Here is a 27,969-nt window from a genome sequence, read left to right on the forward strand (position 1 = left end):
CAAGGGACTCATGGAACGGGTGAGACACAGAAATACACCTCAATCAATCAATCAACAACTTTATTAGTCCTGCAAGGGGCCATTGGTTATGAGCAGCGCATGTCATGAAAACAGGCAGGAACGTACAGGGAGAAAGCACACCTGGATGTGGATCATTCCAATTTACACCATAAATAGTTCAAAGCATCACAATAAGTAAATAAATAATCAATTTAAAAAAACCTATCAAGAATGTAAAAGTTTGAGTGCAGAGGGGATGAATGATTTTGAAAAGCGATTTGACTTGAGAGCAGGTAGAGCGTATCCTAGCAACGCAGTGTAGGCGGAGCCGTGACGTCATCTTCAATGCGAACCACATACCCAAAATCAGCACTTCTGAAACTCTGACTGATTATAATCTGTGTCGCACCTGCAGGGCATCACTGAAGCCGAGCGTGAGGCGTTTGAGCTTCTGCCCGACGACGAGCGTCAGTGTGATACATGTAAAACCACCTGCTTCCTCTCCGCTCTCGCCTGCTCCAACTGTCCCGAGCGCCTCGTGTGTCTCTACCACACTCAGGACCTGTGCAACTGCCCCACGGAAAAACTCTACCTCAGGTACGGTTCTCGTGCAAATGCTTTCTTTCTAGTTTGATCTGAAGTGTCGGCGTTAATTCCCTCACGTTTCCCCGTCACCCTGCAGATACAGATACACCCTGGACGAGCTGTTGGCCATGTTACACAGATTAAAGGTCCGCTCAGAGTCCTTTGACTCCTGGGCCAACAGAGTGAAGGAGGCACTGGAGCAGGAGGAAGGAAACAAGATAGGTGGGAAGTCAACACACACGAACTGTACATTTGTGAGATTTTGATTCGTCAGCATGTGTGTATATCGTTACTTGCGTATCTGATCTGTATCGGTGTTCATTTTGGAAGATATTTTTGATTTAGTCTTTAGATGAAAATGGTTGTTAGTTTTAGTCGATAAAAAATCATCACATTTTAGTCAACTTTTAGTCAAAATGTTTCCTCTCTTCTAACTAATTCAGTTAGGCAAATACAGGTTTCTGAAATTGGAATCACGATGACAGCATCAAGTGTTGAAATTCGTAAAGCAACATTTCACTCTCTTAACACTTAACTTGTGTAATATCTAGGGACGGGTATCGTTACGTTTTTTAACGGTACTACTACTCTTAAAAATCTGTGTGCACGCAGCTGCAGCTTCTGTTAGGCCCCGCCCCCCCACTCAGAGAGAGGGGGGAGAGTTAGGCCCCGGCCCCCCCCCACACAGAGAGGGAGAGAGTTAGGCCCTGCCCCCCACACAGAGAGGGAGAGAGTTAGGCCCCGTCCCCCACACACAGAGAGGGAGAGAGTTAGGCCCCGCCCACCCACACCCAGAGAGGGAGAGAGTTAGGCCCCGCCCCCCCCACACACAGAGAAGGAGAGAGTTAGGCCTCGCCCCCACACACAGAGAGGGAGAGAGTTAGGCCCCCCCCCACACAGAGAGAGAGAAAGTTAGGCCCCGCCCCCCCCCCCCCCCCCCCACAGAGAGGAAGAGAGTTAGGCCCCGCCCCCCCACACAGAGAGGGAAAGAGTTAGGCCCCGCCCGCCCCCCCACAGAGAGGAAGAGAGTTAGGCCCCGCCCCCCACACAGAGAGGAAGAGAGTTAGGCCCCGCCCCCCCACACAGGGAGATCGCTCTTCTGGAGTGAAGAGAGCGGAAATAATGATATTGCAAGTTGGAAACGTAAGATGCGTTTTGACAGACAAGACGGACACTTGGGGGAAATGCCCTGCTTTTTGAATGTCCGATAGTCCACCATTAACACCTTAGTCTCGTCAACGAAAACAAAATATACATTTCGTCAGTTTTTATTATCAATAATCTATTTTTAGCTCGTCTTTGTCGTGTAAAAAAGGTCGTTGACGAAATTAACACTGATCTGGATCACTTGCTTTTGTAAGAAAAAACTGAGAAAAGCAATAACGATATTTTCGACAACAAAAAAACTGTAAATTTCTTCATACATGTGATAGGAATTGTATTCTCTTAAATAAAGTGGTTAAACCAATTTGACTTATTTCAGGAATTGCCGATCTGGAGTTACTGAAGACGGAAGCAGCCGAGAGAAAGTTTCCCGACAACGAACTCCTGCGTAAACTCAACACTGTCCTCAAAGACATCGAGCGCTGCCAGAAGACCAGCACGGACTTCCTCGCCAGTAACTCAAGCAGCAGCAGCAGGTCGGTAGATCGGGGCTTCACATGAACACCGACTGTTTAATATCGTGCTCTTACACTCTCCTCTCGTCCCAGCGAGAGCAGGATGACGTTGGCAGAGCTGAAGTCGTTGGTGGAGACGATGCAGAACCTGCCCTGTGTGATCAGCCAGCTGGAGCCGGTGCAGGTGAGGAGAGAAACATGTAGCTTCCCACTTAAGATACCTTAATACAAATGAATATTTATGCACCAAAAACTATTTTAAAGCACATATAACAAATAAATGCTGCAGACACTTTGAATATAAAGGTTGTCCCCTTATTTAGTGAACCTTTGTTCAATTTGTTGTGGTAAAAAAAAATATAAATAATTCCAAACTTAATACAAATATTTATGCGCCAAAAACTATTTTAACGTATGGATAAATACATTTAAAAAGTACTGCTTTAGAACTTTTAATGTAATAAAAAAAAAACTTGGTGCATCCCTAAACCAAGTTTGTATTTTTCACCCATTTGAACTTTTCAAAATGTACTTTTAGATGTTTCTTTGTTTGATTTTCATTCATATTGTACGTTATTTTGTATTATATTAATTATTAGAAGTCAATAAAACATGTTTTCAAAGCGTCTCATTTTATTTAGTGCAACAATGGCTAACCTTTGTACTGTTTGATTTTAAGGCTGTTCTGCGGACGGTGGAGGATTTCCAGAGCCAGGCTCAGACCCTGGCCGGCGCCTGGAGGCGGGACTCCCCTCCCGAGGAGCTGCAGGCTCTGCTGGAGAGAGGGGCCACGCTGCCGGTCCTGGTGCCCGAGTGCGAGTCCCTGGAGGGCCTGAAGGAGCAGGGAGTGTGGCTGGAGGAGGTGAGGCGCACCCTGGGCACAGAGGGCGGGGAGAGGCAGGAGGTGATGCTGGACGTGTTGAGGACCCTGATGGAGGCGGGCTGCAACGTGCCACAAAGCGTTTCTGTGGAGACGGCCATGGCGGAGCTGCAGGAGCTGCTCACCATCGCAGAGCGCTGGGAGGAGAAGGCTCAGATCTGCCTGGAGCAAAGGTGAGAGGGACGTTTAGTGGAGACACATCAACATGTGTCCCCTCTTCTCCATGTCTCTTCTACATCAACATGTGTCCCCTCTTCTTCATTTGACGCGACGACACCTTTCTCTCTGCTTCAGCTGCATAACTCTGAACTCGTTCATCCTGTTGAGACGTTGAAATGTCATCGTCGTGCTTTTGTTCTCGCAGGCAAAAGCACCCTCTCTCCACCCTGGAGGCGATAGTGAACGAGGCTCAGCTGATTCCCGTGAAGCTGCCGAACATCCTGGCTCTGCAGGGCTGCCTCATTCGAGCGCGGGCCTGGGTCACAGACCTGGAGGAGATCCAGGTAGAGAAGCAAACCAATGTTTAGCTGGAACAGTGTGATACGTTACCATGGCGTATCTCCACCAATTCGTTTTGCATTATGAACTGATATTGATATTTTAGGATATCTGATATTTTTCCCGAGCACATCCCACGCAAAATAACACTTTGTATCTCAGAGAATAACCATGAATTTCTGTCCGTCTGCCTTTTAATCTTGAATATTTGAGATGTTACCACTAGGGATGCCAGCGATTATTCGAATATTCGAATATTCGTTAGTCTCCATAATCGAATATTATTTTTAAAAATCGATTTTATTTATGTATTTTTTTTTTTTCTGGCTTAGTTTCAACCAAAATATATATAAATATATATATGCTAATAATAGTAATAGTATTAATAATTGTAAATGGCCATTGGTCACACCACCAGTTTGTTTGTAATCGATTATTATTCGCCAGGGCTGCCGAATAATCGATTTTGATCATGGTCAGTTTCTGGCAACCCTAGTTACCACCCCTTCCTGTTGCCTCCAAAGCTGTGATGAGTACCGTGAAGCCATTTGTTCTGGGATGTCCTGTTCCAGCCTGAAACCTGAAACACAGGCTCAGGGCTTCACTTGTTTTACCTACAATGGCCGAAGGAACCCATCATCCAATTAAATCGAAGAACCCAAATTGCAAATGACCCTTATACTGTATAATAATAATTAATTACATTGTTATCAGAGCGCTTTTCGAAGTGATCAAAGCGCTTTACGCTTTACATATTACACATTACACATATTGGACATGTAAGAGCGAATACTGTGGACGATACCCACCGGAGCAAATGAGGGTGAAGTGTCTAACCCGAGGATAATCAGTGGTCTCCTTGGTTGCAGAATGGGGAGCATTACCCGTGCCTGGACGACCTGGAGGGGCTGGTGGCCATCGGGAGGGACCTGCCCGTCTACATGGAGGAGCTGCGTCAGCTGGAGCTGCAGGTGGCCTCCGCTCACTCCTGGAGAGAGAAGGCCACCAAGACGTTCCTGAAGAAGAGCAGCCAGCACAGCCTGCTGGAGGTCAGCGGCATTACATTTCTGTGTTTAAAGCAACGAGATAAGTTATCGTATTGAAGGCTCCTCTTGTCATGTGTGCACAGCTGCAGTGTAGATATGACAACGACAACATTAGGTCACAGTAACACAATACAACTGCTAATAGTGCAAGTAAAGAAAATAGGATATAGTAGAAATAGTGCAGAATAGTCTATATGTGACCGGCTCCATCGAAATCAGTCGCATTGACCCGAAGACAAATTTAGAGTTGTATACAAAGAGGAGATTCCTAGCTTTCTAATGATATCAGGAATGTTGTTGTTCTCCAAATATTAAGCAAAATATGTCACATTATATAATGACTGGAATCCATCGATCTGATTGGTTATTAGCGGCTAGCAAATGATCAAAGTAGTATGGAGGGAAGATATTTTGGTTTGGTTTACTGGTCTGGGGGGAGTGTGCGTGTGCGTGTGTGTGTGCGTGTGTGTGTGGCCTGCAGTGACGTCAAGCTACTCCGTTCTCCGCTTGTAATTATGCCGAAGCTTCAAAGTTGTATTTATCATCTGAATTTGCCGAAACAAGTTTAATATTCTGAAAGCCAAGACTTTGTTTGAAATCAGATGAAAACAAACTGTCACGGACCCTGCCGTGTTATCTATGATCACTATACCTTACATTCATAATGTCAGCGGAGGGAGGGGGGCGGCGCTGCGGAACAGCAGGGTGCGAGTGAGAGCTCTCTTCTTCCTTCACAAGCTTCAAACATGTATTTATCGTGATTTTGGAAATAGAAGTTTCACATTCTGAAAGCCAAGACTTTGTTTATTTAAAATCAAACAAAACCCCGAACCCTGAAAAACTTGAAATGAGCCGTTCCGACTGATTTCGGTAGAGCGGGTCACACATTGGAATATTGGAATATTGTATCTCTAAGTTGCAGCCAGATGTTGTTTCAGAAGTTCCGGTGTTTAATACCCGTATGGCCCGTGGGAGGAAAGCACTACAGTCTGTTGTTTCCCTGCAGGTGTTGTGTCCGTGTGCAAAGAGGCGAGAGAGGCGGGACGAGATGGACCCGCTGGACGAGCCTTCAGAGGACTCTGACACCAACACACTGGGCCTCTCTGCTCACGACCTGAGGGACCCTGCAGCTATCGTGAGTCCCATGTGTTTCCGCCCGGACCCGGTTCCCCGTGTGTCTCAATAACTGATGGCACAACACGCGTCCAGTCGGCCCATTAAGAGAAGGTCTAATGAATGCTTCAGGCGGTGTTCATGTCGGCCGACGAAAGGCTTTTGTTTATCCCACCGGCTCAGACTCACATTATCGTGTCATCTTAGAAGGATCCAAAGTCTAGCTCAAGGATACATCTTGTTACAAACACACACACGAGGTGACTGTGTTGAATATTTAGCTGATTTCCACAATGTGGATTTAAAAAAGATTTCAGAACGAGACTTCACTGAGGAAAACTTTGATAGACACAAAAACAAAGAGTGGAGAGAAGGGAGAGAGGGAGAGAGAGAGAGAGAGAGAGAGAGAGGAGAGATGAGAGCAGAGAGATGAGAGAGAGAGAAGCAGAGAGAGAGAGAGGAGAGAGAGGGAGAGTAGGCGAGAGAAGAGACGACGAGAAGAGAGAGAGAGAGAGGAGAGAGGAAGAGAGGGAGAGAAGGGGAAGAGAGAGAAGGGGAGAGAGAGCAGAAGGAAAAGGGAGATAGAGAGAGAGAGGGAGAGAGAGAGAGAGAGAGAGAGTGGAGAGAATCAAGCCTAAGCACAGATGTTTTTGTTCTTTGTCGAGGTGGTTTTGCGACTGCCTGTTGCAGCGTTATCACTCAATGTTCAACGGATATCAGAAGTGCCGTTAGTCATTGAGAGACACAAATAGGTTCCACAAAGAATTCAAAAGTGACCCTTTTTAAAATCTTTCATAAGGCGCATAAGCTGCTGGGTTCACACAGAGTACTTTCCCCACAAAGGTCGTCGTTGTTTTCCCCCAGGTCGACCAAAGTCCCTGGGGGAGGATTAGGCAAATGAAGCCGCTGACGTCACTTCTTCTTCTGCTTTGGGTTTACTGGCAGGCCGCAAACCACTTCACGGCGTATACTGCCACCCGGAGTCCCCGGCCGGAAGTCCCCGGAGTTGGGGAAGGCTTCAGTAGAAGCTGCTGGAAGTCCCAGCAGCTTCTACTGAAGCCTTCCGAGTAAATCGCCAGAACGCCGACACCTCCTCATCTCCACCGCTCCCATGTTTTATTTTGTGTTGCCATACGTTAGTCTCTCTGCATTTCTGCGCTGGGCTAATGCTAATGCTAATAATGCTAATGCGGGGATAATAAAATGGCGGCTTCACAAAACTTTTGGGGAGTTTTACGGGGCGTGGTTTGCAATCCGCCCAGCCAATCAGACACGGGAACCTTTTTCTCCCACGGAAGTCCCTGCTCTCTTACAGGGACGGAAAAGGTTCTCATGAACTAATTTTTAGTTCCCGCTCTTTTTGGTGTGAACGCGACGTTTCGGAACTAAAGGGGGAAAAGTACTGCAGTGTGAACTAGGGATGGGAACGATTAATCGAATATTCGAAATGATTCAGGTATTCGAATATGAGTTATGTATATTTTTATAAAAACATTTTTTTTTTTTTTTTTTTTTTGGGGGACTGTAAGTTGATTATCAAATTGAATAATTCAATGTGTATATATATATATATATATACGACTATGCCATAGCTAACTATGTTAGGTGACGTCTAAAGGTGTGTTTTGCTCCGCTCACCGCTCCCTCACAGCGGGCAGAGCTGCAGGTGCTGATCTCTCTCTCGTGTCCGGTTATACTTCACTCGCGTTTATGTCCAAATCCATCAGATCTAGTAGTTCTAGCCAATGATATGGCTGCTGCCCCTCCCTACACGCAGATCACGCAGACTCAAACCTCATCTTAGGCCCAAATGTGGCGCAAATGAGCTCCGCAGCCGTTGCGAGGTTCCGGCGCTAACAGTTCATGTGTGTGCTCCCCCGCCCCGTCAACACTCGCGACACATGGCCAGCCTAAACAACAATAAGCGCTGCTTGGCAACCGTGTGTGGCGGCAAAGTACATAGACATTTTGACAGGAGAGATTTAGTTTTGCCGGTATTCAACATATTTTACCAGTCATAGTCCGGTAATTATTTACACTCTAAGAAGAGATACATTTATATATGCTATACCCGCAACCTCCGTTCCAGCTGAGAGGGTCTTCTCTACAGCTGGGCTGATTGTGAATCACCTCCGCACATGAAAGCTGTAGGCCTATAGCTGTGCTCTTAAATACATATTATTTCTGTGTGTAACATGTGTGTGTCTCGTCTCAGGTGATGGCGTTCAAAGAGGGCGAGCAGCAGGAGAAGGAGGCGCTGCTGAGGCTACAGAAAGGGAACATGTGTAAATCTGGACTAAACTCGGCGGGGGGGAGCAACAGCAGCAGCGGCTCGGAGGAGAAGGAGAACGGGAGGTGGGACATGGACAACGCCATGGAGACGGACACATCCAGCCACTCGGAGAACTCTTTATCAGAGAACGGGAACCACGCACACACTCCTCAGGCGGTGTGTGTGTGCTCCGCTCAGCCTCGGGCTCCTCAGCTGCGATGCCACCTCTGTAAGGACTGGTTCCACGGGGGCTGCGTCTCCTTCCCCTCCCTGTTCCCCTCCTCCGGGCCCCAGGAGAGCGCCCTCTGCTGGTGGGACTGGGACTCGCGCTTCTTGTGTCCGCGGTGCCAGAGGTCGCGGCGGCCCCGCCTGGAGACCATCCTGGCGCTGCTGGTGGCGCTGCAGAGGCTGCCGGTGCGCCTGCCGGAGGGAGAGGCCCTGCAGTGCCTCACCGAGAGGACCATCACCTGGCAGGGCCGCGCTAAAGAGGCCCTGGAGACCCCCGAGCTGCAGGGGGCCCTTCAGAGGCTGCAGGAACTCAAAGAGACTCTGCGTCAGGAGGCAGAGAGGGACAGCGGAGAGCAGGAGAAGGTGAGGAACTCTGTGATCGTTTTATCAGACTCTGAGGGAGGTGAGGGAGAGGAGGGAGTCATCGATCTGACCGACGAGAACTCGCCCAAGAAGAAAAGCAAGGACAGCAACGGTGTTCCGGTAAACAAGCCTATTCTTCCTCGTTATTATACTAAAGAAACTGCGAGACGCAAATAACGGTTAGCTTTAATGTTGTCTTTACATTTATTCTCATATATTGAGTCGACTTCTTTTCCCTCAGGCTGGGTGTGAAAATGGCATCAACAAGAAATCAAATGTTACAGGTAAGACGTCGTGTGGATTTGAAGGCCTGCGACTCACAATTATCTATTTTATCCATCAGGTTTATCATTTCTATATGTATTATTTGGTCTGAAAATGAAGTACAGTTCCTCATTCGTTAATTGCATAATTTCAAAGCGTGTCCTCACCCCCCCCCCCCCCCCCAGGTGTGGGCTCTCTGCTGGCCCTGCTGCCCCTGCTGAAGGGGGGGGTGGTGGAGCTGCTCCCTTCCTCCAGAGAGCAGCTGGAGGATCTGCAGCTGGAGGGAGACCTGCTGGAGGTTTCTCTGGACCAGAGCCTCACCATCCACAGGGTCCTGCAGGCCGCCTCCAGCCCCCCCACGGACACACTGCGCACGCTCGTACAGGTCAGCAACAGGACTCTAACTTTGAAGTGCGTCTCCACAATGCATAACCAGTGTTTGTCATTTAGACAGAGATGGCAAAAGTACACGCATCCTTTACTCAAGTAGAAGTACAGATACTCGTGTTTGAAAATACTTTGGTGAAAGTAGAAGTACTGACTAAACTTCTTTACTCAAGCCAAAGTAAAGGGGCTTTGAAATGTCCTTTAGTAAAAAGTACCCATAACTAGCAGCTGCTTTAAAGAGTACCTGACCTCCATTTACAGTTTAGGACCCGTTAGCCCTCAGAGCTCACAGCTCCTCATATCTGTTCAGAAACTAGACAGAAGTGAAACAAGTACAAACCACAGACTGCCTGTGTCATGGAGAATACAGTCGCTGCTTTATTTATGTCTGTAGGCCGTTGGTGTGAGTGTGGACGGTCGGAGCATATCCAACGTTAGCTTAGCCAATCTCCATTCAGAAAACACGCATTCTAAAAGGTTTTTCGCCTGCCGTCTGTCTGCAGACTTGTCAAAGCATTAATTCATGTTTTTTACTAACCGGTATCAGTATGTTGTTACTTCGGCATCATTTTGAAACGTGTATTACAATTAAATCACGGTCAAATATGTTCATCTTGTTGTAGTTGTAGCCCCCTTGCCAGAGATTCTCTCTCTAGTTTAGCATGCTCAGCCCGACTCATCCTGGTTGTTGGCCCGGAAAAAACCTCGATTTTATGGGGCCAGAAAACTGTTAAAAAGTACCCGCTAGCCGGAACTACGCCTAGTGGAAACGCAACCGCGCTATAGTGGAAATGCGCCATTAGTGTCTTTCGTCTCTGCCAGTGTCCCCTAGTTCAATGATGATGGACATAATGGATTTCTGATGAATTCAATGTATCTTAACGACATAATCTCCCATAGTCTGTTGAAAAGTCCATAATTCCCATTAATAAAATGACCTTTTCTGTAAAAATGTGTTCTTATTTTTATAGAGTCATTTCTGTGACTTTAAAATGCTACGTTTTATCAAGAGTACATTCTGACCGGGGAACGAGCTCGCAGCTCTTCTGGGAGGGACGGGATAATATGACGTTTTTAGTGATGTCAGTCCACCGCTTCCTCTCTGATAACCCCCCCCCCCCCCCCCCCCCTCTCTCTCTCTCTCTCAGATTGAGCTGGAGGAGCAGAGGCGATCGAGCCGAGGCCGAGCGAAGGACTCGAAGAGGAAGAGGAAGAGTCACAGAGGAGGAAGTGGAGAAGGAGCCGGGGGGAGGTCACTGGATTCTTCAGAGTCAAAGAAAACCTGCCCCCTCAAACACAGCCCCCCCCCCTCAGTTACCTGTCCACACCAAACCAGAGGTAACCCCCCCCCCCCCTCTTATATAAGGACATGTGTAATAATATCTGAGTGGAAGTATATTAACATACTGGCATTTTAAAGGATTACAATTCTGACAATAAATAAATATTTTAAATATCATGCATGTTCTTAACTACCAAATATTTAACTCTCTCTATAGATAGTTTTAATTTAATTATTTTGTTGAACTTTGTTTACATAACGGCCATGTTGTTTTGAACTAAACAGACTTTTTCAAAGGATTCAAATACTAATACAAATAATTAAATAATAGATTTGGTATAATGTGGACTAATTTGAGTAAAGGTGGAACAAAGAATATTGATATAAAGTCTTTTGAAAACAGTTCTAATAACAGGGGGTCCGCGGGGTCTTAAAAAGTATTACAAGTTGATCAATCAATTTAGTGAAAATTAAGGCTATTAAAAAGTATCAAACGGCATTTTCCAAGGTTTTACATTTTGTAGCTTGTTTTCAGTAAGTATATAAATGGTCCAAAGAGGTTGTATTCCACTGTGTGCCTGAATGCAACCGTTTACGCCGGTTGCTAAGCAGCATCGTTATGGGGAAATGCAAGTCTGCGTCCAAATGGTTGGACGATAAGGAGGAAGGACAATCAATACTTTATATAGTCAATGTGAGGTGAAGTGTGTCGCCAAGGTAACCGGTTAGAACTCCAAGTGGTGATGAGGTCTTAACATGTATGGAAAGGGTCTTAAAAAAGGTCTTAAAAGGTTTTACATCGTGACTTCAGGATTCCTGCATAGACCTCGAGTAAGAATTGATGTCCTTAAGTGGGATATATTTTTATATCTGAAACTGTATTTTTAGTAAATTGATTGAAGTTTGATTTGACATCAACATATTTCCTTTTTCTCCTCGGTCAGATTTTGTGATAAAGTCACGGCTGGAGCTCTGTTTAAAGGATCGTCGGAGGAATTGTCAGAAAGATGCCGGACATCCCCCTCCCCCCTCTCACCCCCCCCCCCCCCTCTCTACACCCCGTCTCATCCCTCACCCAGACACTAACAGAGCCACGACTTATTCTACACTCCACCGCCATATCTCCCCCCAAAACGTTACTCCCTGGACCCAAGTCAGACTGAGGGGGGGGTCTCAGAGGTCGGTCAGTATGCTTCGTTATCCCAGCCGTATTAAAAGTTAGTTCATCATGACGTCGGATGAGCGATTTAGCCCGAGTTGTGAGTTTGGACCCCGCAGCCAAGGAGTTTTCCTGCTGATCCTTAAAGTCAACAGCACCGTGGTTACACTTGTATTTTTTTAGCTGTGTTGAATCTTGTGTTTGATGCTGTTTTTGAGGGGACATGCTTTTTTTTTTGAATAAACTGAGAACATTTTGGGAAGTGTTAAAAACAGGCATTAGTGTTTTTGGTGCTACTTTCCCAGAATTAATATCTGTACCTCTTGGCTGTCTCCTCCTTTCCTTTCCCCCCCCCTTTTTTTTTAAGCGCCCATCCTTTTGACTCCATATTTTATTCCTTATCAATCCCCCCCCCCCCTCGTTCTTTATCTCTCTTTGAACATTAAGGTAACTTCACTGTAACTCACTTTGTCACAATTAATTTTGTTTCCTGGTTTCAAATATTATTATTATTATTATTATTGATATTCAGACACGCAGTCATCGTGAGTTTGTGTATAAACTTTTCATTTAAATGTTGCCTTTGTTTCTTTTCACTCTTGTTAGAAAAATAAAGGTTTAGAATTGTTTAGGATATGTCGACTCCTTATTTCTCATCAAAAAACCCTTTAAAGGTCCATCATGCTATTTTTAGGCAATAGCATCATGTAAAAAAAAATCATGTATTGAAGTCAATGGAGAGAGAACGATTATCTTTTGATCCCGTTTGAATTGTGCCACGAATCACACACATGATGTTTGTCAATTTAAAAGATAATTTTACAAGTCAAAAAAATTAAAATGTGTCGTAAAACTGTGAAGTTACAAAAATGTTTGTGTGAAACCGCTCAATGAACTACATCTCCCGTCTCGCACCACACACCCAGACGGCCGTCACGTTGGAACATTTCACTCCTTTCTTTCAGAATGAGGCGGAAAGTATTAAAAGAGGTGAAAATCACTCCAAGTCTGGGCACGTTGAGAGCTGTGCACACACACAAGGGGAGCTAGTCGGTTCCTAAGAGCCAGCATGCGGGACCGGGACTCTGGGATTTGTAGTCTTTCTAGTTGCGTATTTTTCATAGTCTTATATTTCAACAGTTTTACGACAAACTGTGACTTTTTTGACATGGAAATGATTTTTTAAGACTGACAAACATCATATGTGTAATTCATGGCACAATTCAAACGGGATCGAAAGATAAGTTTTCTCTCTCCATTAACTTCAATATATAATTTTTCAGAAATAAGGTGCCATGGGGCGGAAGTAGATGGGCGGGACTTCGCCACTCTATTTTAAGTTTGGTTGCCTTGCTCCACTCTGGGGGGGGGGGGGGGATCAAAGCTGTCCGGTCCAACATACTGGCAGTTTCTCAATCTCGAGGATGCTGACTTGGTAGTCGCGTACTTCAAAGTCACTTCCTTCAGAAACGAAGCAAGTATGCTTCCAAGCCACGGCTTCGGAAAACGAAGAAGAATGGAACAGGCTAACAAGTGTGCCACTCAAACGGTTTCAACATAAACTCCTCTCCCCTGACTGCACGTCGCTGACACACACCGCTGCAGTGCAGACTCTCTGCGAAGGAGCCGCGGAGTCCGGGCGATGCTGCTCCTCCAAGGAAGAGACACACGTTCACTAAGCCAAACGATATCCGGTCACAGAGATCTGCTATTTTAAAGTAAGGTCAACGCATATCGACCCTAAATATAGTTTATATTAAGAACGAGAAAAGTCTTAACATATATATTGTTTTTTGTAAACATATGACAAATGTGCGAGGGTGATGACGTCAGAGCATCGTCCTCTGTGCCCCGGACAGCCCCCGCCCAATTGAACCCCTGGGTATTTGTGATGGAGCTCCTATCTAGCATTACCCCGCTGAAGCTCACCAACGTTTCATATATTTCAAAGTTTTGATTATTGGTGAAATACTGGTTTCTACTGGTTTCTGATGGTTTCACTGGAATGAAAGAGCACAGAGTCCAGAAGCAGCAAAGCAGCATGCTGCATTAAACCTGACCTTCACAGAGACCTCTCTGAAGTTCATGTGGAGCGGAGGCTTCAGTAGTCTGTCTGCACTCTGTTTAGTTGTGCTATCTTACAATCAATATAGTAAATGTGAGGTAAAGTGTGTCGCCAATGTAACCGGTTAGAACTCGAAGTTGCGATGAGGTCTTAAAATGTCTTACATTTGACTTCAGGATTCCTGCATATACCCTGATGAAGTGTTTCGTTCAAAATACCAAACAGATCACCCATTCTAGCCATGCCTCATATCCCTCTATTTCACTTCCTGTTTCAAAAGTGCTGATTCTGGGTATAAAGTTTTAAAAAGGAGGGGTCTGAGCTCATGCGGGACCCGGCAGCTACCGTCTAAACTAAATGCTGCCGTGATGAAACTCCATATCATGGATTATCAAGGATCTGAAACAGTCTGGAGCTCAAAGGCTTTCTCGCTTGCCGGTTACACCACAAGGTGAGTTCCTTTTTACTTCCTGCTTCTTCACACACATGCTCTCCAGTACAGGTTAGCTCTGAGTGCTAGCGATGCTAATGTAAACACCGACCATATTACCTCCAAAACAGTCGGGCATTGTTTCTGATAGCAATGTTTCTGATTGGGCCGTGGGTCCACATTTCAGATGTTACGTCATATCGGACGCAAATCTGGATCAGCTCCGTTGTTCCCCGTTTTTAGAGATTTGGGTACGGAGGAAAAGAGAGAGGGTTTTATTTTCTGACGCTGCGTGAGTTCCCTGACCCACCGGGGACACGTTTATGTATACAAGACATCAAAAAGTGTATTTTTTGCACGACAGGTCCCCTTTAAAAAATGTATAATTAAGGACATCAACCAAATGTATTTAATCATCACAGCATTTATTTAGAAAAGCTTTCACTGGAAAATGGCCGACACACAACAAACGTCACGATATTGAACAAATACACCATGTTTGCTTTGAGTTTTTAAGCAAGTTCATAGAAAGACACATCCACAATAACAGAATGTTAAAGGCTTAAAATACATGAAAGAAAAACATTTCAGCCTCAATATCAAACATGCATATAAGCCAAATAAAAAATCAGCTTTTGTTCACAGGGTTTTAGAAACACCCCATTATCGGCTGTTGTTCATTACAGGTACGTTAGCTGTTAGAGCACTTTTAATAAGCAACATCTTCTGTTTTGAGTTAAAAAAAATACAGGAAAAGTACAGAAAAATCCGCTGACAATGACTGGGATTTAATTAGCAAAAATTAGTCTTGATTTCCAACGAACTAGGCTTGTTCAAAGTCGACAGTGAAATACATTATTTTGCATACTGACCAAAACGTCTTGTACTGGAAGAAGCTTTTTGCAAGTAAAAAAAAAAAGATTTGATGGTTTTCATTTAAATGGCAACCGTACGGCGGCGCACAAACACTTCCATTCGGAGAAACGCGCTGCAGCTTAAAACATAAATGCAAAAATAAAACACGAATTTGCCAAAACATGTAAATGAAGAAACCTCTTCACCAACAAACATGCGCAGGGTTTCCTAAGTGCTGCACATGCAAATAAACATATGCTGCAAGAAGCTCAACGGAAACCAGGGACGCTAAAGGTTGGTGAACGATTTTTCTAAATGCTGTGCACGTGATGTCAAGTTGGTAGAAATGTTTCTTCATTTGCACGTTTTTCTGCATCGTTTTTCAAAGTGCGATTTTCCTCATGGAAATGTGTTGGCCCGTTGGAGCGCTTATATTTCAAGCCGGCGTACCCATGTACCTTTTTGAATGAAAAATCAAATGTTTTCTGTGCTTTGTTCGACACACTGCCTTTCTCCAAAAAAGTTACGACTAAACGCCCGTCATTTTGTCCGTGCTTCAGCGTTCAACTCCTTCAGCCTTTTTTCAATTGTTTGAAAGTTGTGCTCTACAGTGAAGTCTGCCTGAAAGAAAGGCACCGCTCAGCTCGTCGTTATCAAAAAAGCATCTGTGGTGAGACAATGCCGTCCTGTATCAAAACAAAAGCCGCTTTCACACCAAGGACTTTGCCGTACTTAGTTCCCAGCACTTAGTACCCCCATGGAACTAAGAGCCGATCGCGTTCACACCGGAATAAGTTCCCTGAGGGAGGATTAGGCAAATGAAGCCGCTGACGTCACTTCTTCTTCTGCTTTGGGTTTACTGGCAGGCCGCAAACCACTTCACGGCGTATACTGCCACCCGGAGTCCCCGGCCGGAAGTCCCCGGAGTTGGGGAAGGCTTCAGTAGAAGCTGCTGGGAGTCCCAGCAGCTTCTACTGAAGCCTTCCGAGTAAATCGCCAGAACGCCGACACCTCCTCATCTCCACCGCTCCCATGTTTTATTTTGTGTTGCCATAAGTTATTCTCTCTGCGTTGGTGTGCGGGGCTAATACTAATGCTAATAATGCTAATGCCAGCAAATAAAATGGCGGCTTCACAAAACTTTTCAGAGTTTTACGGGGCGTGGTTTGCAAATCGCCCAGCCGTTCCAGTTTTCTCTCCCCAGGCTAGTCCCACCTCTCTAGCAGGCACTACAAATGGGGTAAAAGTTCTCTGAACTAAGTTCTCTTTTTGGTGTGAACGCAAAATCTCAGGAACTATCGGAACTAAACAGGAAAAGTACTCCGGTGTGAAAGCGCCTAAAGGAGCATTTGTACATGAAGACTACAAGAATGAAGACGATTTAACGACATCAACCGGCACACAACGTCCTTTTGAAAAATGTCCTTCAGCAAACGGACTCTAAATATACAGTTCTATGGCACAGAAGTGGCTTTTTGCTCATCAAGTGTTCACATTGTTCTCAGCCCCACTTTAGATTTTCCTCGATTCTCTCCTTCATACAAATGTAGAGGCCTGCATAAACTACTTTTGTGCAACACTCCTCTCGTGGCTAAACCGCAGGGGGTGCCATCTCTCCTTTATATAGGAAGACAGAACTCGAGCGATGATTTCTAAACCCTCTGAATGTGTTTCAAATGCTCATCTTTTCCTCTGTCTTCCCTCGTTTTGTTTTGTGCATCGACTGTGACATTCAAATCGGAAAAGCTTGTACAAGTTTCTGTGAAAGATAAAGCGATCACAGTCCTTACGTGAGAGAGGAGAGGTAAAGCTTTGTGAAAACCTTTCCTGAGTCCATTCATACGGTCGAAATGGATTCAGCGCATTCAAAAATGATCGCGTGGCTTTTTGTAAATCTGCATTCATGAAAAGCATCTGCAGTTTTGAATTAAGAAGATTGTAAATGTGTGCTTTGACTCAGGTGAGTTTCCGTTATTAGCTTCCTCCAAATGTTTAGGTTGGTGCTTGATGTGTGCTTCTGTATATTCCCACTTCGCCTGCAGATACATTTTCGTGCCAAGTTTGACTGAAAGCAGCTCGTGTTCTTCCAATAGTCTCGATCAAAACACATATTTCTCACCAATCTCGAAACCCCTCAGATATTGCTCTGAAGACAAAAAGCCTCTTGGGGTAACTAGAGAGTGTCAACGGCTGACTTCCGTGCAAAAACGTCCTTTTCCAGGCGCTTCTCGTTATTTACTGTCCAATTGGCAACTTGAGACGTACGAAGGAAGTTGCATTCAACAGAAAATGACCATTACTGTACAAGTAGCCAAACTACAGTCCGATTTGAAGCTAAGTCTTTGTCAGACGCTGGGTTGCCTTTTAGTCCAACACATTTTGTATCTTTTCCTTCTTTCATGAACTGTTGGCTTGTATTCAACCAAAGCTTGCTCAAACGTCACTGGTCATTACTTCTTGGGACACGTCCCACACCAACATCTTGTCCCGTTGCAGATTCTGCATATGAATACCGAATTTACTCAATCTCTTTGTTGCTGCCGGCCTCCCGTCGTACCTCAGACGGTGGTGACGGACAGCAGGGGGTTGTAGACCTTCTTCCCGTCCGCGGACCGGCTCCCGTGGGCCAGCAGCTCCTGAATCGTGATCCAGTTGTCCATGATCCTGCGACTCCTCTTCTTCATGCTTCTGCGGTGGCACAGTTCCAAAATGGTGGTGGGCTCCGGCAGCTGGGTCTCCCCTTGTTGCCCTCCACCGCCTTGATCTCGATCACGCTCCTTCAAACAGTCCAATCGGCTCTGCATCATGAACTCCCGACGCCTCCGTTGCTCCCGGGCTTTCTGAAGCTGCTGTTTGCGCTCTTCTTTGCTCCAGTAGCGCCCCATCTTCATCTCGCTCACGGCGTCGTCGTCCGTCGTCATGCCGCTGCGCTCCTCTCGGATCTTCATGGCGCGGGCCTTCAGGAGGCGGTCCCTCACCGGACGCTTGGCCACGTATCGAGACCCATCGCTGCGGATCTTCACCTTCCACTCCATGCGAGGCGAGGCAGGCAGCAGCGGGGGAGGGGGGGGAGGAGGAGGCGGAGACCAGGGCACCTGAGCGACGTCTTTACAGGTGCTTCCCAAACTCATGGGGCTGTCGTCGCCCCAGGTATCCATGAGTTGCTCGGAGGCGGAGGGCGAACGCAACTGCATGCAGCTCAGGTAGTGCTGCTGGGGCTTCGTGTCACGGCGGGACAGGTAGGGGCTGTTTTCGGCGCTGTGTCCTCCAGACCGCTCACCCGTGGGTTTGAGATGGCGTTTGACTTCTCCATCTGAGCCCCGTCTGGTTCCTCGATCCCGGGACAAAGACCTGACCTTCACTCCCGGGCTGGATGTCTTGGCGTCGGCTCGCTTCCTGTGTGAGTGCGGGGAGTACGTTTGGTTCAGGTTTGCTTGAGGCTTGTCGCCCCTCGTCCCCCTCTCTCTGTGCCTTGCAGAGGCTGGAAGAGGCACACCTGCCGCGGGGAGAAGAGGCTCTCCGCCCTGCAGACTCTGAGTGGAGGGTGACGGGTGTTGATCGTTGACCAGCGGGGTGCTCCGGCAGCTTTCCCCCCCGGTGTTGTAGGCACTCGTGCTGTCCTTATCCGAGCGTTCCCTCTCTGGGAGCTCGTTAATGTCCGACAGCGCGTGGTGGCACGACTCCTCGCCGACCAAACTCGCGTCCAATCGTCCGGCTCCCAGTCCGCTCGCTCCGTTCTTCTCCTCTTGCGGCCACGCCTTCATGCAGCGCTCCCTCAGCTGCTGCATCTTCTGCGCCCTCAGGATGTTGCGACACTTGAACTCCAGGTGGCGCAGTTCCTCTTCCAGGAGGGCCATCTCGTGCTGCGTCAGGCTCTCGTTCCTGTTCACATCCAGCGACACCCCACCGCCTCCTTCACCGTCTTCTTGTTCGAGCCCCTGGCCCTCCAGAAGCATCAGAGCATTGCTGTTCTTCTCGTAGTAACACTTGATCTCCAGGAGCTCCTTGTAACGCTCGCACTCCTCCTCGGTGAGCCCGGGCATCATCATCCTCACGGGATCGGCCGCATACGTCCGCTCCACGGGCTCGAATCCTCCGCAGTCCAGTCCTAAGAGGGAGTCCGTGCTGAACTGGAGGTCCTGGGAGTGCAACAAGGGTGGTGTGTCCTCTCTTCCGGAGAGAAACTTCCGCATGCTGCCGGGGGTGTTGGTTGTGTTGGTGTTGGAGGCGCTGGTGTGATCGTCACCCAGGAGGTCGTGTTCTGAGGACTCCTCGTAGCGAGTGCTTTCGTCCGTTCGACCTACACCGCTGTCCAGCTCCTGGCTGTTGCTCAGCACCGCGTGCAGCAGATCAGGTGAGTCGCGGTTCAGAGAGCGATGGAGCAAACCTCCACCTGCAACACCGCCCAGAACGGAGGTCCTCGCTCTGCTGGGAAGGTGGTCAGCGTTGTCCACCGGCTCCAAGTCCAACTCGTCTGGATCCAGCTGGTTGTCGTTCTGGGAGTAATGGTGGAATGTGGTCGATGGCAGAAGGTGTAAAGTTGGAGAGACAAAGGAAAAGTATTTTGTTAGACTTGTTGCAATGCTTAAATGCGATGTCAAATCCAATGCATTTATTAATATAGCGCTTTTTCCAGTCTTTACAACTGGAGAAAGCGCTTTTACATTTACAGGTGAGTATTCTCACACAAACACGACACAGGTGGCTGAACTTGGTCGACTGGCAGAAGGCGTAAAGATGACCAGACAAAGGACAAGTACTTTGTCAGACAACGTTTAACACTACTTGTGAAATAAACGCTTTTGTAATACATGCTGCTACTTCTGAATCAGAATACTTTATTTATCCAAGGGGACATTGGTTTTCCTGCTCTATTTAAGAATGAAATATATTTAAAGAAGGCGCATTACATATAAAAACATACAAATACTTATATAACAATATATATTTACAAGCAACTATACACCATACAACCTTACTTCCTCACCATCTGAACTATCTCTCTGAAGTTGAATACAGCATTTCCTAAAACGGATGTGTAGCAGTTCCCTTTCCTGCCACTAGATGGAGCCAGTGCCGTGTGAGATTTTAATATAGGTTAAACACTGCTTTCCTTTGCAGCCAAGTAAATATTGTTCCAAAAACAACCAAACATGAGGAACTCGAGAGGAAGAAATTCAATGTTTCCAGAGAGATGCATAGATTTAATATTTATAAGGACTGTTGTTCAGAGCTGCTACTGTTGCTGACTTAAAGGCAAAATCTGGTTAAATATTAAAGTACAAGTATGAGCATCAACATATACTCCAAGTACCAAAAGTAAAAGTACTAGTTACGCAAAATGACCCATTGCAGAAAGACATAGAGATAATTGGATTGTAATTGGGCAGTGTTGGGAAAGTTCACTTTCTACATGAACTAGTTCAGTTCACAGTTCACATATTTTAAAATGAACTAGTTCAGTTCATAGTTCATAATTCAAAATGTTGAACTAAAGTTCATGGTTTCAAAAATGAACTAATTTATAGTTTATAGTTCTTTTTTCAATACGTTGCTGCGAGCTATTATTTGTCTCCTGTACGATGTTAATGGGCCATTGCAATGTTTACAATATCCTCAGAGGGCCGTACAAGTTATTGACCTCTGCTTAAAAAAAACTAAAATCACAGCCCATTCATTTCATTCTGTGCAAAGAAAAAGCAACCTCCTAATCCAGATATCTCACCATGACTCGCGTATGCATGCACGTGCAGGGTGTGGCGTGACCACCAACACAGAAAGATATGGACACAAGATTTGTGCAAATGTATTTAGTTTCCTATCCATGTGAACATGGTTTAAGTGGGGGGGACCTAACCTCCTCTAGAGGGGTCCGGGGGGCATGCTCCCCTGGGAAGATTTGTTGCACTTTGAGAGCAACATTAGGAGATCTATGGACACATCTCTCAACACCCAAACACAACTGTAAGCAGATTTTCTTTTAATGTATGGATATTTGACAAATCACTACCCTTTCAAACTGTATTCTTCTTTATTAATAACTGTCATATAGTATTTTATACCTGTTTACTTTATTCTCTTATTTTTTTTATAACTTTAAAAATGATCATATAAAGATGTGCCTTTACCTCACTGGTTGTAGACAAAGCTTCTTATATTTGTTAGCATAGCTAGCTTACCAGATGCTAATGATAACAACACAGTTATTGACTGTCTGATCAGAATGACAGATGAGCAGATCGCCACTGGGCTTTCAACTAAAGACACAGACACGCAGAAACTGCGGCATGTGTATGGACTTATCGGTACTGCAATTTCTGAAGTGCTGGAGTGGCGTTCTGGTGCTCTCCGTCAGAACTGCACCCCTGTCAGTCGAGACATATACCACGTGATGACACGTTAGGCTCGTGTTGTGTTCAAGGACCCTGACCTTGGCCAGGAAAAACAGGCACTCGCTTGTTTAATTTTTTTGCGGTCTAGATTTCTTTCATTTTTTTATTTTTTGCGTGTGTTTATAAATTACCTCGAGGGCCGTACCAAATTGTCTCGCGGGCCGTATACGGACGGAGGCCGGAGGTTCCCCACCCCTGCCATAGAGTCTCACTCTGAGCGAGTGCTGCTGCAGCTGCTCTCGGCTTCGTCCATACTAATTCATTCATTCATTCAATGCTCGCCGGTTCCGCGGTTCCACATTGTTTGTTGTGAGGAGTCTGATATATTTAGTATATTTATATTTTAGTGCGACAGCCAGGGGTGACAGGCGCGTACGCGTCACAGGCAGCTTGCTGTTGCCAGATTGGGTGGTTTTCCGCATTATTTTGAAGCCTGTTTACGGTGTGTTTTAACTGGGTTTTCGGCTGAAAGGCATATGAAATCTGGCACACTTTTGAACGCCGTTATAATACAGTGCTGAGAATGAACGCACTTTTGAACGCCGTTATACAGCGCTGAGAATGAACGCGTTCTCAATTACGTTCATCTAGCGGAAATACAGTACGTTCAGTTCACGTTCGCCCAAAATATGAACGCGTTCATGAACGATCGTTCATTGAACGCGTTCAGGTACATCACTGTAATTGGGTTGCATTATGTGTTCTTCATGTCAGTGTTGTAAAGGTGGGGTTTATTTAAAATACTTGATATACTGCTGGGTTGATTTCAATGTGTAACAAAGTATAAGAAGTACAATATTGGCTTTCAAAATGTAGGAGAGTATTAGCATAAAATAAAAACTAAGGTAAAGTACAAGCTCCAATTGTTTTAGCACTTGGCCTTATGCACTTCATTACATCCCATCACTGCATACGATATTAAGTAGAAGATGTTTAATTGAAAGTTTAGAGAATAAATATCCTGAATGTTTCTATCTTATTTTCATCTTGTTCTCTGAGCTGTTTTGACGGCAGAAGATCAGACACGGAGCGAACTCTCCTCGGAGCGCAGGAGATCTCGGCTAATTGGTCTGATTTGAACGTGAGGGCGTGCAGACTTCAGACTAACTATTGATTATCTTGGTTCTTGTTCTCTGAAAACCTCTCTCTGTTTCCCCCGAAGACAAACGATCAGGCTTTAATCTGCTCGTGCGTTTCTCCCTCCGACGACTCCTCCTCGCTCCCCTGCATCCTAATGCAGCGCCGGCCGGAGCGACACACTTCCTGCCAGCCTTTCACCGGCTATAGCCGGGCTATCTCTCAATGCAAGGGTATATTGAAGTGTGTGTGTGTGTGTGTGTTTTAATGAGCCTTTTAAATCTGCCCTTTAGCTCCTTCCGCACAGCCAGAATACAGATTGTTGTGATCCTGTCTGCCTCATTTGAACAATGTAATAAAGTACATTTACTCAAGTACTGTAAGTAAACTCGGCTACATTTGAGACAAATATTGTACTTTTTCCTCCAATACGTTCACTTTAAAGCTTAAATTAGCTATTTTTCCGATTTAGATTCATATGAAATACAATTAAACTACTAAATTGTTATATAGTAGGTTAAGCTACCCTGCAGTATGTGTCAATTCAAATAAACCCAACCTGCAACCCATCAAGTTGAACACTAAAGCAACAACACACTGATGCCTTAATAATAACAATACAATATTGAAATACATAAGAAATGGCTCCTACTGAATAACGAGTACTTTTGTTACTTATTATATTCTGTGTATGTTTGCACTGCAGCATTCCTGTACGTCGTCTGGAGGGAACACACAGATGTTGTCCTTTGCAGACCATTTACATGCACTCAAACCTATAAAACACACCAATAGCTTCAAGGGAAAATTCAGAGTCCTTCTTTTACCTCTGGATTTTAACAATGGTGTGCAGTAAACATGTACGTTCCAGTGTCCTGTTCACAGGTCATTGTGAACACGCGTGGTATTGAGGGTTGTCAGGTGTGTGTCATATCTGCATCACTTTGACCTTGAGCGAAACAACATTAGCTCTGTGAGCACACACACTACTTGCCCCCCCCCCCTCACACACTATCTGTGTACTCGTGTTTCCACAGCTCACGCTTTCTCTGCAGGATACCGAGTAGAGCACGTACTCTTTCTCCATTTCTCTTCGACCTGTATATTCCCAGTAGTGGACTAATGATGTATTTTAAGTGGATCTGCTCAAGTACAAGTCCTGCAATCACAATGTTGTGTATAAGCATGTAGCTAAAGTACAGCTTATTGGGTTATAATTAGTGATGCATTCATGTGTTTATGTCGCTTCTGCTAAAAGAGGATCTGATATTTTTTGTTTAATTCACAAATAAATCAGTAAAATTTCATCTTTACCCATAAAAACACATATCATTTGTGTTTTACGTATATTTTCCTTTTTTTGTCATCGTGTTAACATGGCTGTAAATAAACCAGGTTAAAAAGCTAATAATAACAACAACATGGAGGATGTTGGACATATTAGATAAACAATAAGATCTTATAATATAAAATAATAATTCATCTGAATCTTCGAAAAAAATTATTTGTGTGAAATACAATATTTGCCTCTGAAATCTGGTGGAGAAAACGCGTAAAATAGCCGCAAATGGAAATACACAAGTTAAGAACAAATCTAAATTGTACTTAGTCATTTACAGTAGGTTATTATCTTCTGCCCACCACTGCCCAGGCCCAGGCATGTACACTGAATTATTGCTCAAAATAAGGAGAGGAAGGTTGATTTCTCAGCCTTCCTCCCTGAAGACTACATCATATTTAATTTCCTATATATTTATATGAAATACAATATTTGCCAATGAAATCTGGTGCAGTATAAGCATAAAATAGCAGGAAATGGAAATACACAAGTTAAAGGTGGGGTAGGTCATTTTGGAGAAACCGGCTCGAGATCGCTAGAATTTGAAAATACACAACTGGAACAAATCTGCCACTTCCTCACAGAGCCCCTCCTCCAACACACGAACGCGCACATGACCAATGAGGGCACGAGATAAGTTTGTGCCCCGATGGAAGGCTGACAGGCAGGTAGGCCATCCAGTTACTTTAGCCGGCTCAGATGATTGGTCGAGCTTTTTACAGCGCCACGGCTTCCACTGATGATATTTTTTTTATGTCAAAGCACTTCATATATTCATTGCTATCGGGATGTTAAGAGCATTCCATGGAATATAACAAAAAGTGTTTCTGAAGTGAATTACCCACCCCACCTTTAAGTACAAATCTAAATTGTACTTATTTAGGTCAATTATCTTATCTTACACTGCGATTTCCTGCTAAAACATAAGCAGATGAAGGTCCGTTTTTAGGTTCATCTCTCATCCTTCCTCCCTGAAGCCTGCATCATATTTGATTTCCTCACCTCCACCTCTGGCCTGGCGAGCAGCAGCGACACGTTGGTGCTGTCCTCTCGGGTCAGGAGGGCCACCGCCTCCTCTCTGTCCTGGACGTCCACGCCGTTTATCTGAGAGGAGATCAAAGTCAGAGAACGATAACCCAGACTGGACTCAGTGAGCTAACCTTCAGGACACAGGCAGCTGAATAGCACGAGTCATGACATGCAGCGTGCTCTGATGAGAGCCTTCTGAAGACGTGCCGCACGGTTATCAGTGTCTTTAATACGGCTGGATTAAAAGAGGCTCCTCTCCAGATGGATTGTGCACCAGGGTTCCAGTGTGCTCCGTCATGTAACAAATGAATAAGTCATAAAAACGGTTGTTGTGAAGAGTTACACAACCCTCGTTTCTATCGTAAGAACACGTCCGAGCGCCTTGGCAGCTGAACGGTGATGAAAGTGCCTCACGACCACTGGCTTTGCTCTTCTTCCCTTTGAGCTGTGAAACTAGGAAATGATTGTCCTCGCTACTCGATCTTATTCTGATCAACTTTATCTAAAGTCAGCAGGAACATAGAGAAAAGCACTATGTTCCTACCGCGCACACACACACACACACACACACACAAATTGAAGCAGAAACACCTGTAGATGTTTTGATATCTCATACCTCTCCTACTCTTAGTTTTTCTCCCTTAACTTCAAATTGTTTGTATTAATGTCTGCAACCGTGTTTTTTGTGCTGCTGCTTGTTTTCTTCTCTTGGAAAAGGAGATTTATAATCATTCTCGTTTTTAGTAAAAATAATAGAATAGATTAAAATAGAAAGTCTTTATTGTCATTGTAACACAACAATGAGGTGTTGTAGTGCAACCCTGCAACAGTGAGCAAATGAAAACAGACAAACCATACCGAATAATAAAGACAAGACATATTACTGATGGCATAACATAAAGAATGTTATCCGCACTCTGACAAAGCTGTACCTGTAGGATTCTGTCTCCTTTGCGGATGCGTCCATCTATCGCAGCGATGCTGTTGGGGTTCACCTGGAGGAAAGAAGTACGATTTGTTGTTTGGTGTAAAGAAATAGGAAATGTAAAAACTTTATTTTGTCACTTACATCTCCCACATATATGCCCAGGTCCTCCTCGTCATCCGTCCGGTAACACACCGTCAGCCCCAGTTTGTCCTGCTGACGACATTTATACAGCTCCACCTCCTGAGGCAGAAGATAACGGGAGAGTTTGAATCTAAAGTCTCCCCTCGTACATTAGCAGAGTTTACATGTATCGAGAGGCGAAGTCCCTCCCTTTCCGGGGGGGCTCCATGGGACCATCGGAACAGTTATGTATTGAAGTCGATGGAGAGAGAACGATTATCTTTCGATCCCGTTTGAATTGTGCCACGAATTACACACATGATGTTTGTCAATTTAAAAGATAATTTTGCAAGTCAAAAAAATCTCCAAGTCTGGGCACGTTGAGAGCTGCGCACACACACACATTATCTAAAGACATACTAACTATGGATGGCATTAATTTGGCCTCCAGTGAGACTGTGAGGAATCCTGGTGTTATATTTGATCAGGATTTATCCTTTAACGCCCACATTAAATCAATTTCAAGGACCGCCTACTTCCATCTAACATCGCAAAGATCAGGCATATCTTGCCTTAAACCGATGCAGAGAAACTAGTCCATGCATTTGTTACTTCAGGGCTGGATTATTGTAACTCCTTATTATCAGGGAGTACCAAGAAGTCAGACAAGTCGCTTCAGCTGATTCAAAATGCTGCGGCTCGTGTACTAACCAGAGTTAGGAAAAGGGACCACATTACTCCTGTTCTGGCTGCCTTACACTGGCTCCCTATAGAACACAGGATAGAATTTAAAATTCTTCTTCTCGCCTACAAAGCCCTTAATGGGCAGGCGCCATCTTACCTTAAAGAACTCATTATACCCTACTGTCCTACTAGGGCATTGCGTTCCAAGAATGCAGGGTTGTTGGTTGTTCCTAGAGTCTCTAAAAGTACAATGGGAGCCAGAGCCTTTTCTTATCAAGCTCCACATTTGTGGAAATCAGCTTCCAGTTTGTGTTCGGGCGGCAGACACCCTATCCGTTTTTAAGAGTGCGCTTAAGACCTTCCTTTTTGATAAAGCTTATAGTTAGGGCTGATTAGATTCAGCCCATAGTTTTGCTGATATAGGCTTAGTTTGTCGGGGGACATCTTACTTCTTCCTTCTCTCTGTCTGTACCTGTGTACTCTCATGTTCCCATTAACCCAGCTTCCCCAAATGTCTTTCTTTTTGGTGTCTATATACGCCGGGATCCGGAGTCATGGATGATCCTGCGGTCCTGTGTCCTGGATCGCGAGCGCTGGATCTTGAGTCATGGCTGTGGTCCTGGATCATCGGTCCTGGATGGATATCCTCGTGGATTCATCTTCCTATTATACACACATGCATTTCCAAACATTTGGACTACCTATGTTGCAAATGTATTATCTTTTCAATTTACACACGGCATCTATTGCACGTCTGTCCGTCCTGGGAGAGGGATCCCTCCTCTGTTGCTCTCCCTGAGGTTTCTCCCATGTTCCCTTTAAACTGTGGGTTTTCTCTGGAAGTTTTTCCTTGTACGATGTGAGGGTACAGAGGGTCTAAGGACAGAGGGTGTCGTATTGTCATACTGATATTCTGTACACACTGTGAAGACCACTGAGACAAATGTAACATTTGTGATATTGGGCTATATAAATAAACATTGATTGATTGATTGATTAGTCGGTTCCGTGAGAGCCAGCATGCGGGACCGAGATTCTGGGATTTGTAGTCTTTCTAGTTGCGTATTTCTCATAGTCTTATATTTCAACAGTTTTACGACAAACTGTGACTTTTTTGACACGGAAATTATTTTTTAAGATTGACAAACATCATATGTGTAATTCATGGCACAATTCAAACGGGGTCGAAAGATACGTTTTCTCTCCCCATTGACTTCAATACATACTTTTTCAGAGATAAGGTCCCATGGACCGGAAGTAGATGGGCGGGACTTCGCCTCTCTATATATTTGAAGACCCTCACCTCGTACTCCAGCTCGTCCGGGCGGTCCACTTCATGCTGAGCGATGTCGAA

At 45.2% G+C, this 27,969-nt stretch overlaps 2 protein-coding genes across 2 annotated transcripts; one reads left to right on the top strand and one right to left on the bottom strand.

Annotated features, from left to right (window-relative positions):
• The first annotated feature begins 6 nt into the window (after nt 1–6).
• On the top strand, nt 7–12,325 carry LOC117442367 (lysine-specific demethylase 5C-like). The gene is made up of 14 exons (XM_034078366.1): nt 7–19; nt 416–597; nt 683–807; nt 2,069–2,225; nt 2,298–2,388; nt 2,884–3,257; nt 3,449–3,587; nt 4,452–4,631; nt 5,635–5,763; nt 7,957–8,724; nt 8,846–8,888; nt 9,054–9,253; nt 10,404–10,593; nt 11,482–12,325. Exons 1-14 carry the CDS (start codon nt 11–13, stop codon nt 11,757–11,759), a joined length of 2,865 nt encoding a protein of 954 aa, XP_033934257.1. The 5' UTR covers nt 7–10; the 3' UTR covers nt 11,760–12,325.
• Nucleotides 12,326–14,651: 2,326 nt separating this feature from the next.
• LOC117442370 (PDZ domain-containing protein 4-like) lies at nt 14,652–27,969 on the bottom strand (the record flags this gene model as incomplete). Its single annotated transcript, XM_034078369.2, has 5 exons — nt 14,652–19,542; nt 24,857–24,958; nt 25,816–25,878; nt 25,953–26,051; nt 27,919–27,969. Coding segments are annotated over 5 exons (2,253 nt in total), but the record flags the coding sequence as incomplete, so codon positions are not given.

Source organism: Pseudochaenichthys georgianus, unplaced genomic scaffold, assembly GCF_902827115.2.
Source record: "Pseudochaenichthys georgianus unplaced genomic scaffold, fPseGeo1.2 scaffold_418_arrow_ctg1, whole genome shotgun sequence".
Classification (NCBI taxonomy): domain Eukaryota; kingdom Metazoa; phylum Chordata; class Actinopteri; order Perciformes; family Channichthyidae; genus Pseudochaenichthys; species Pseudochaenichthys georgianus.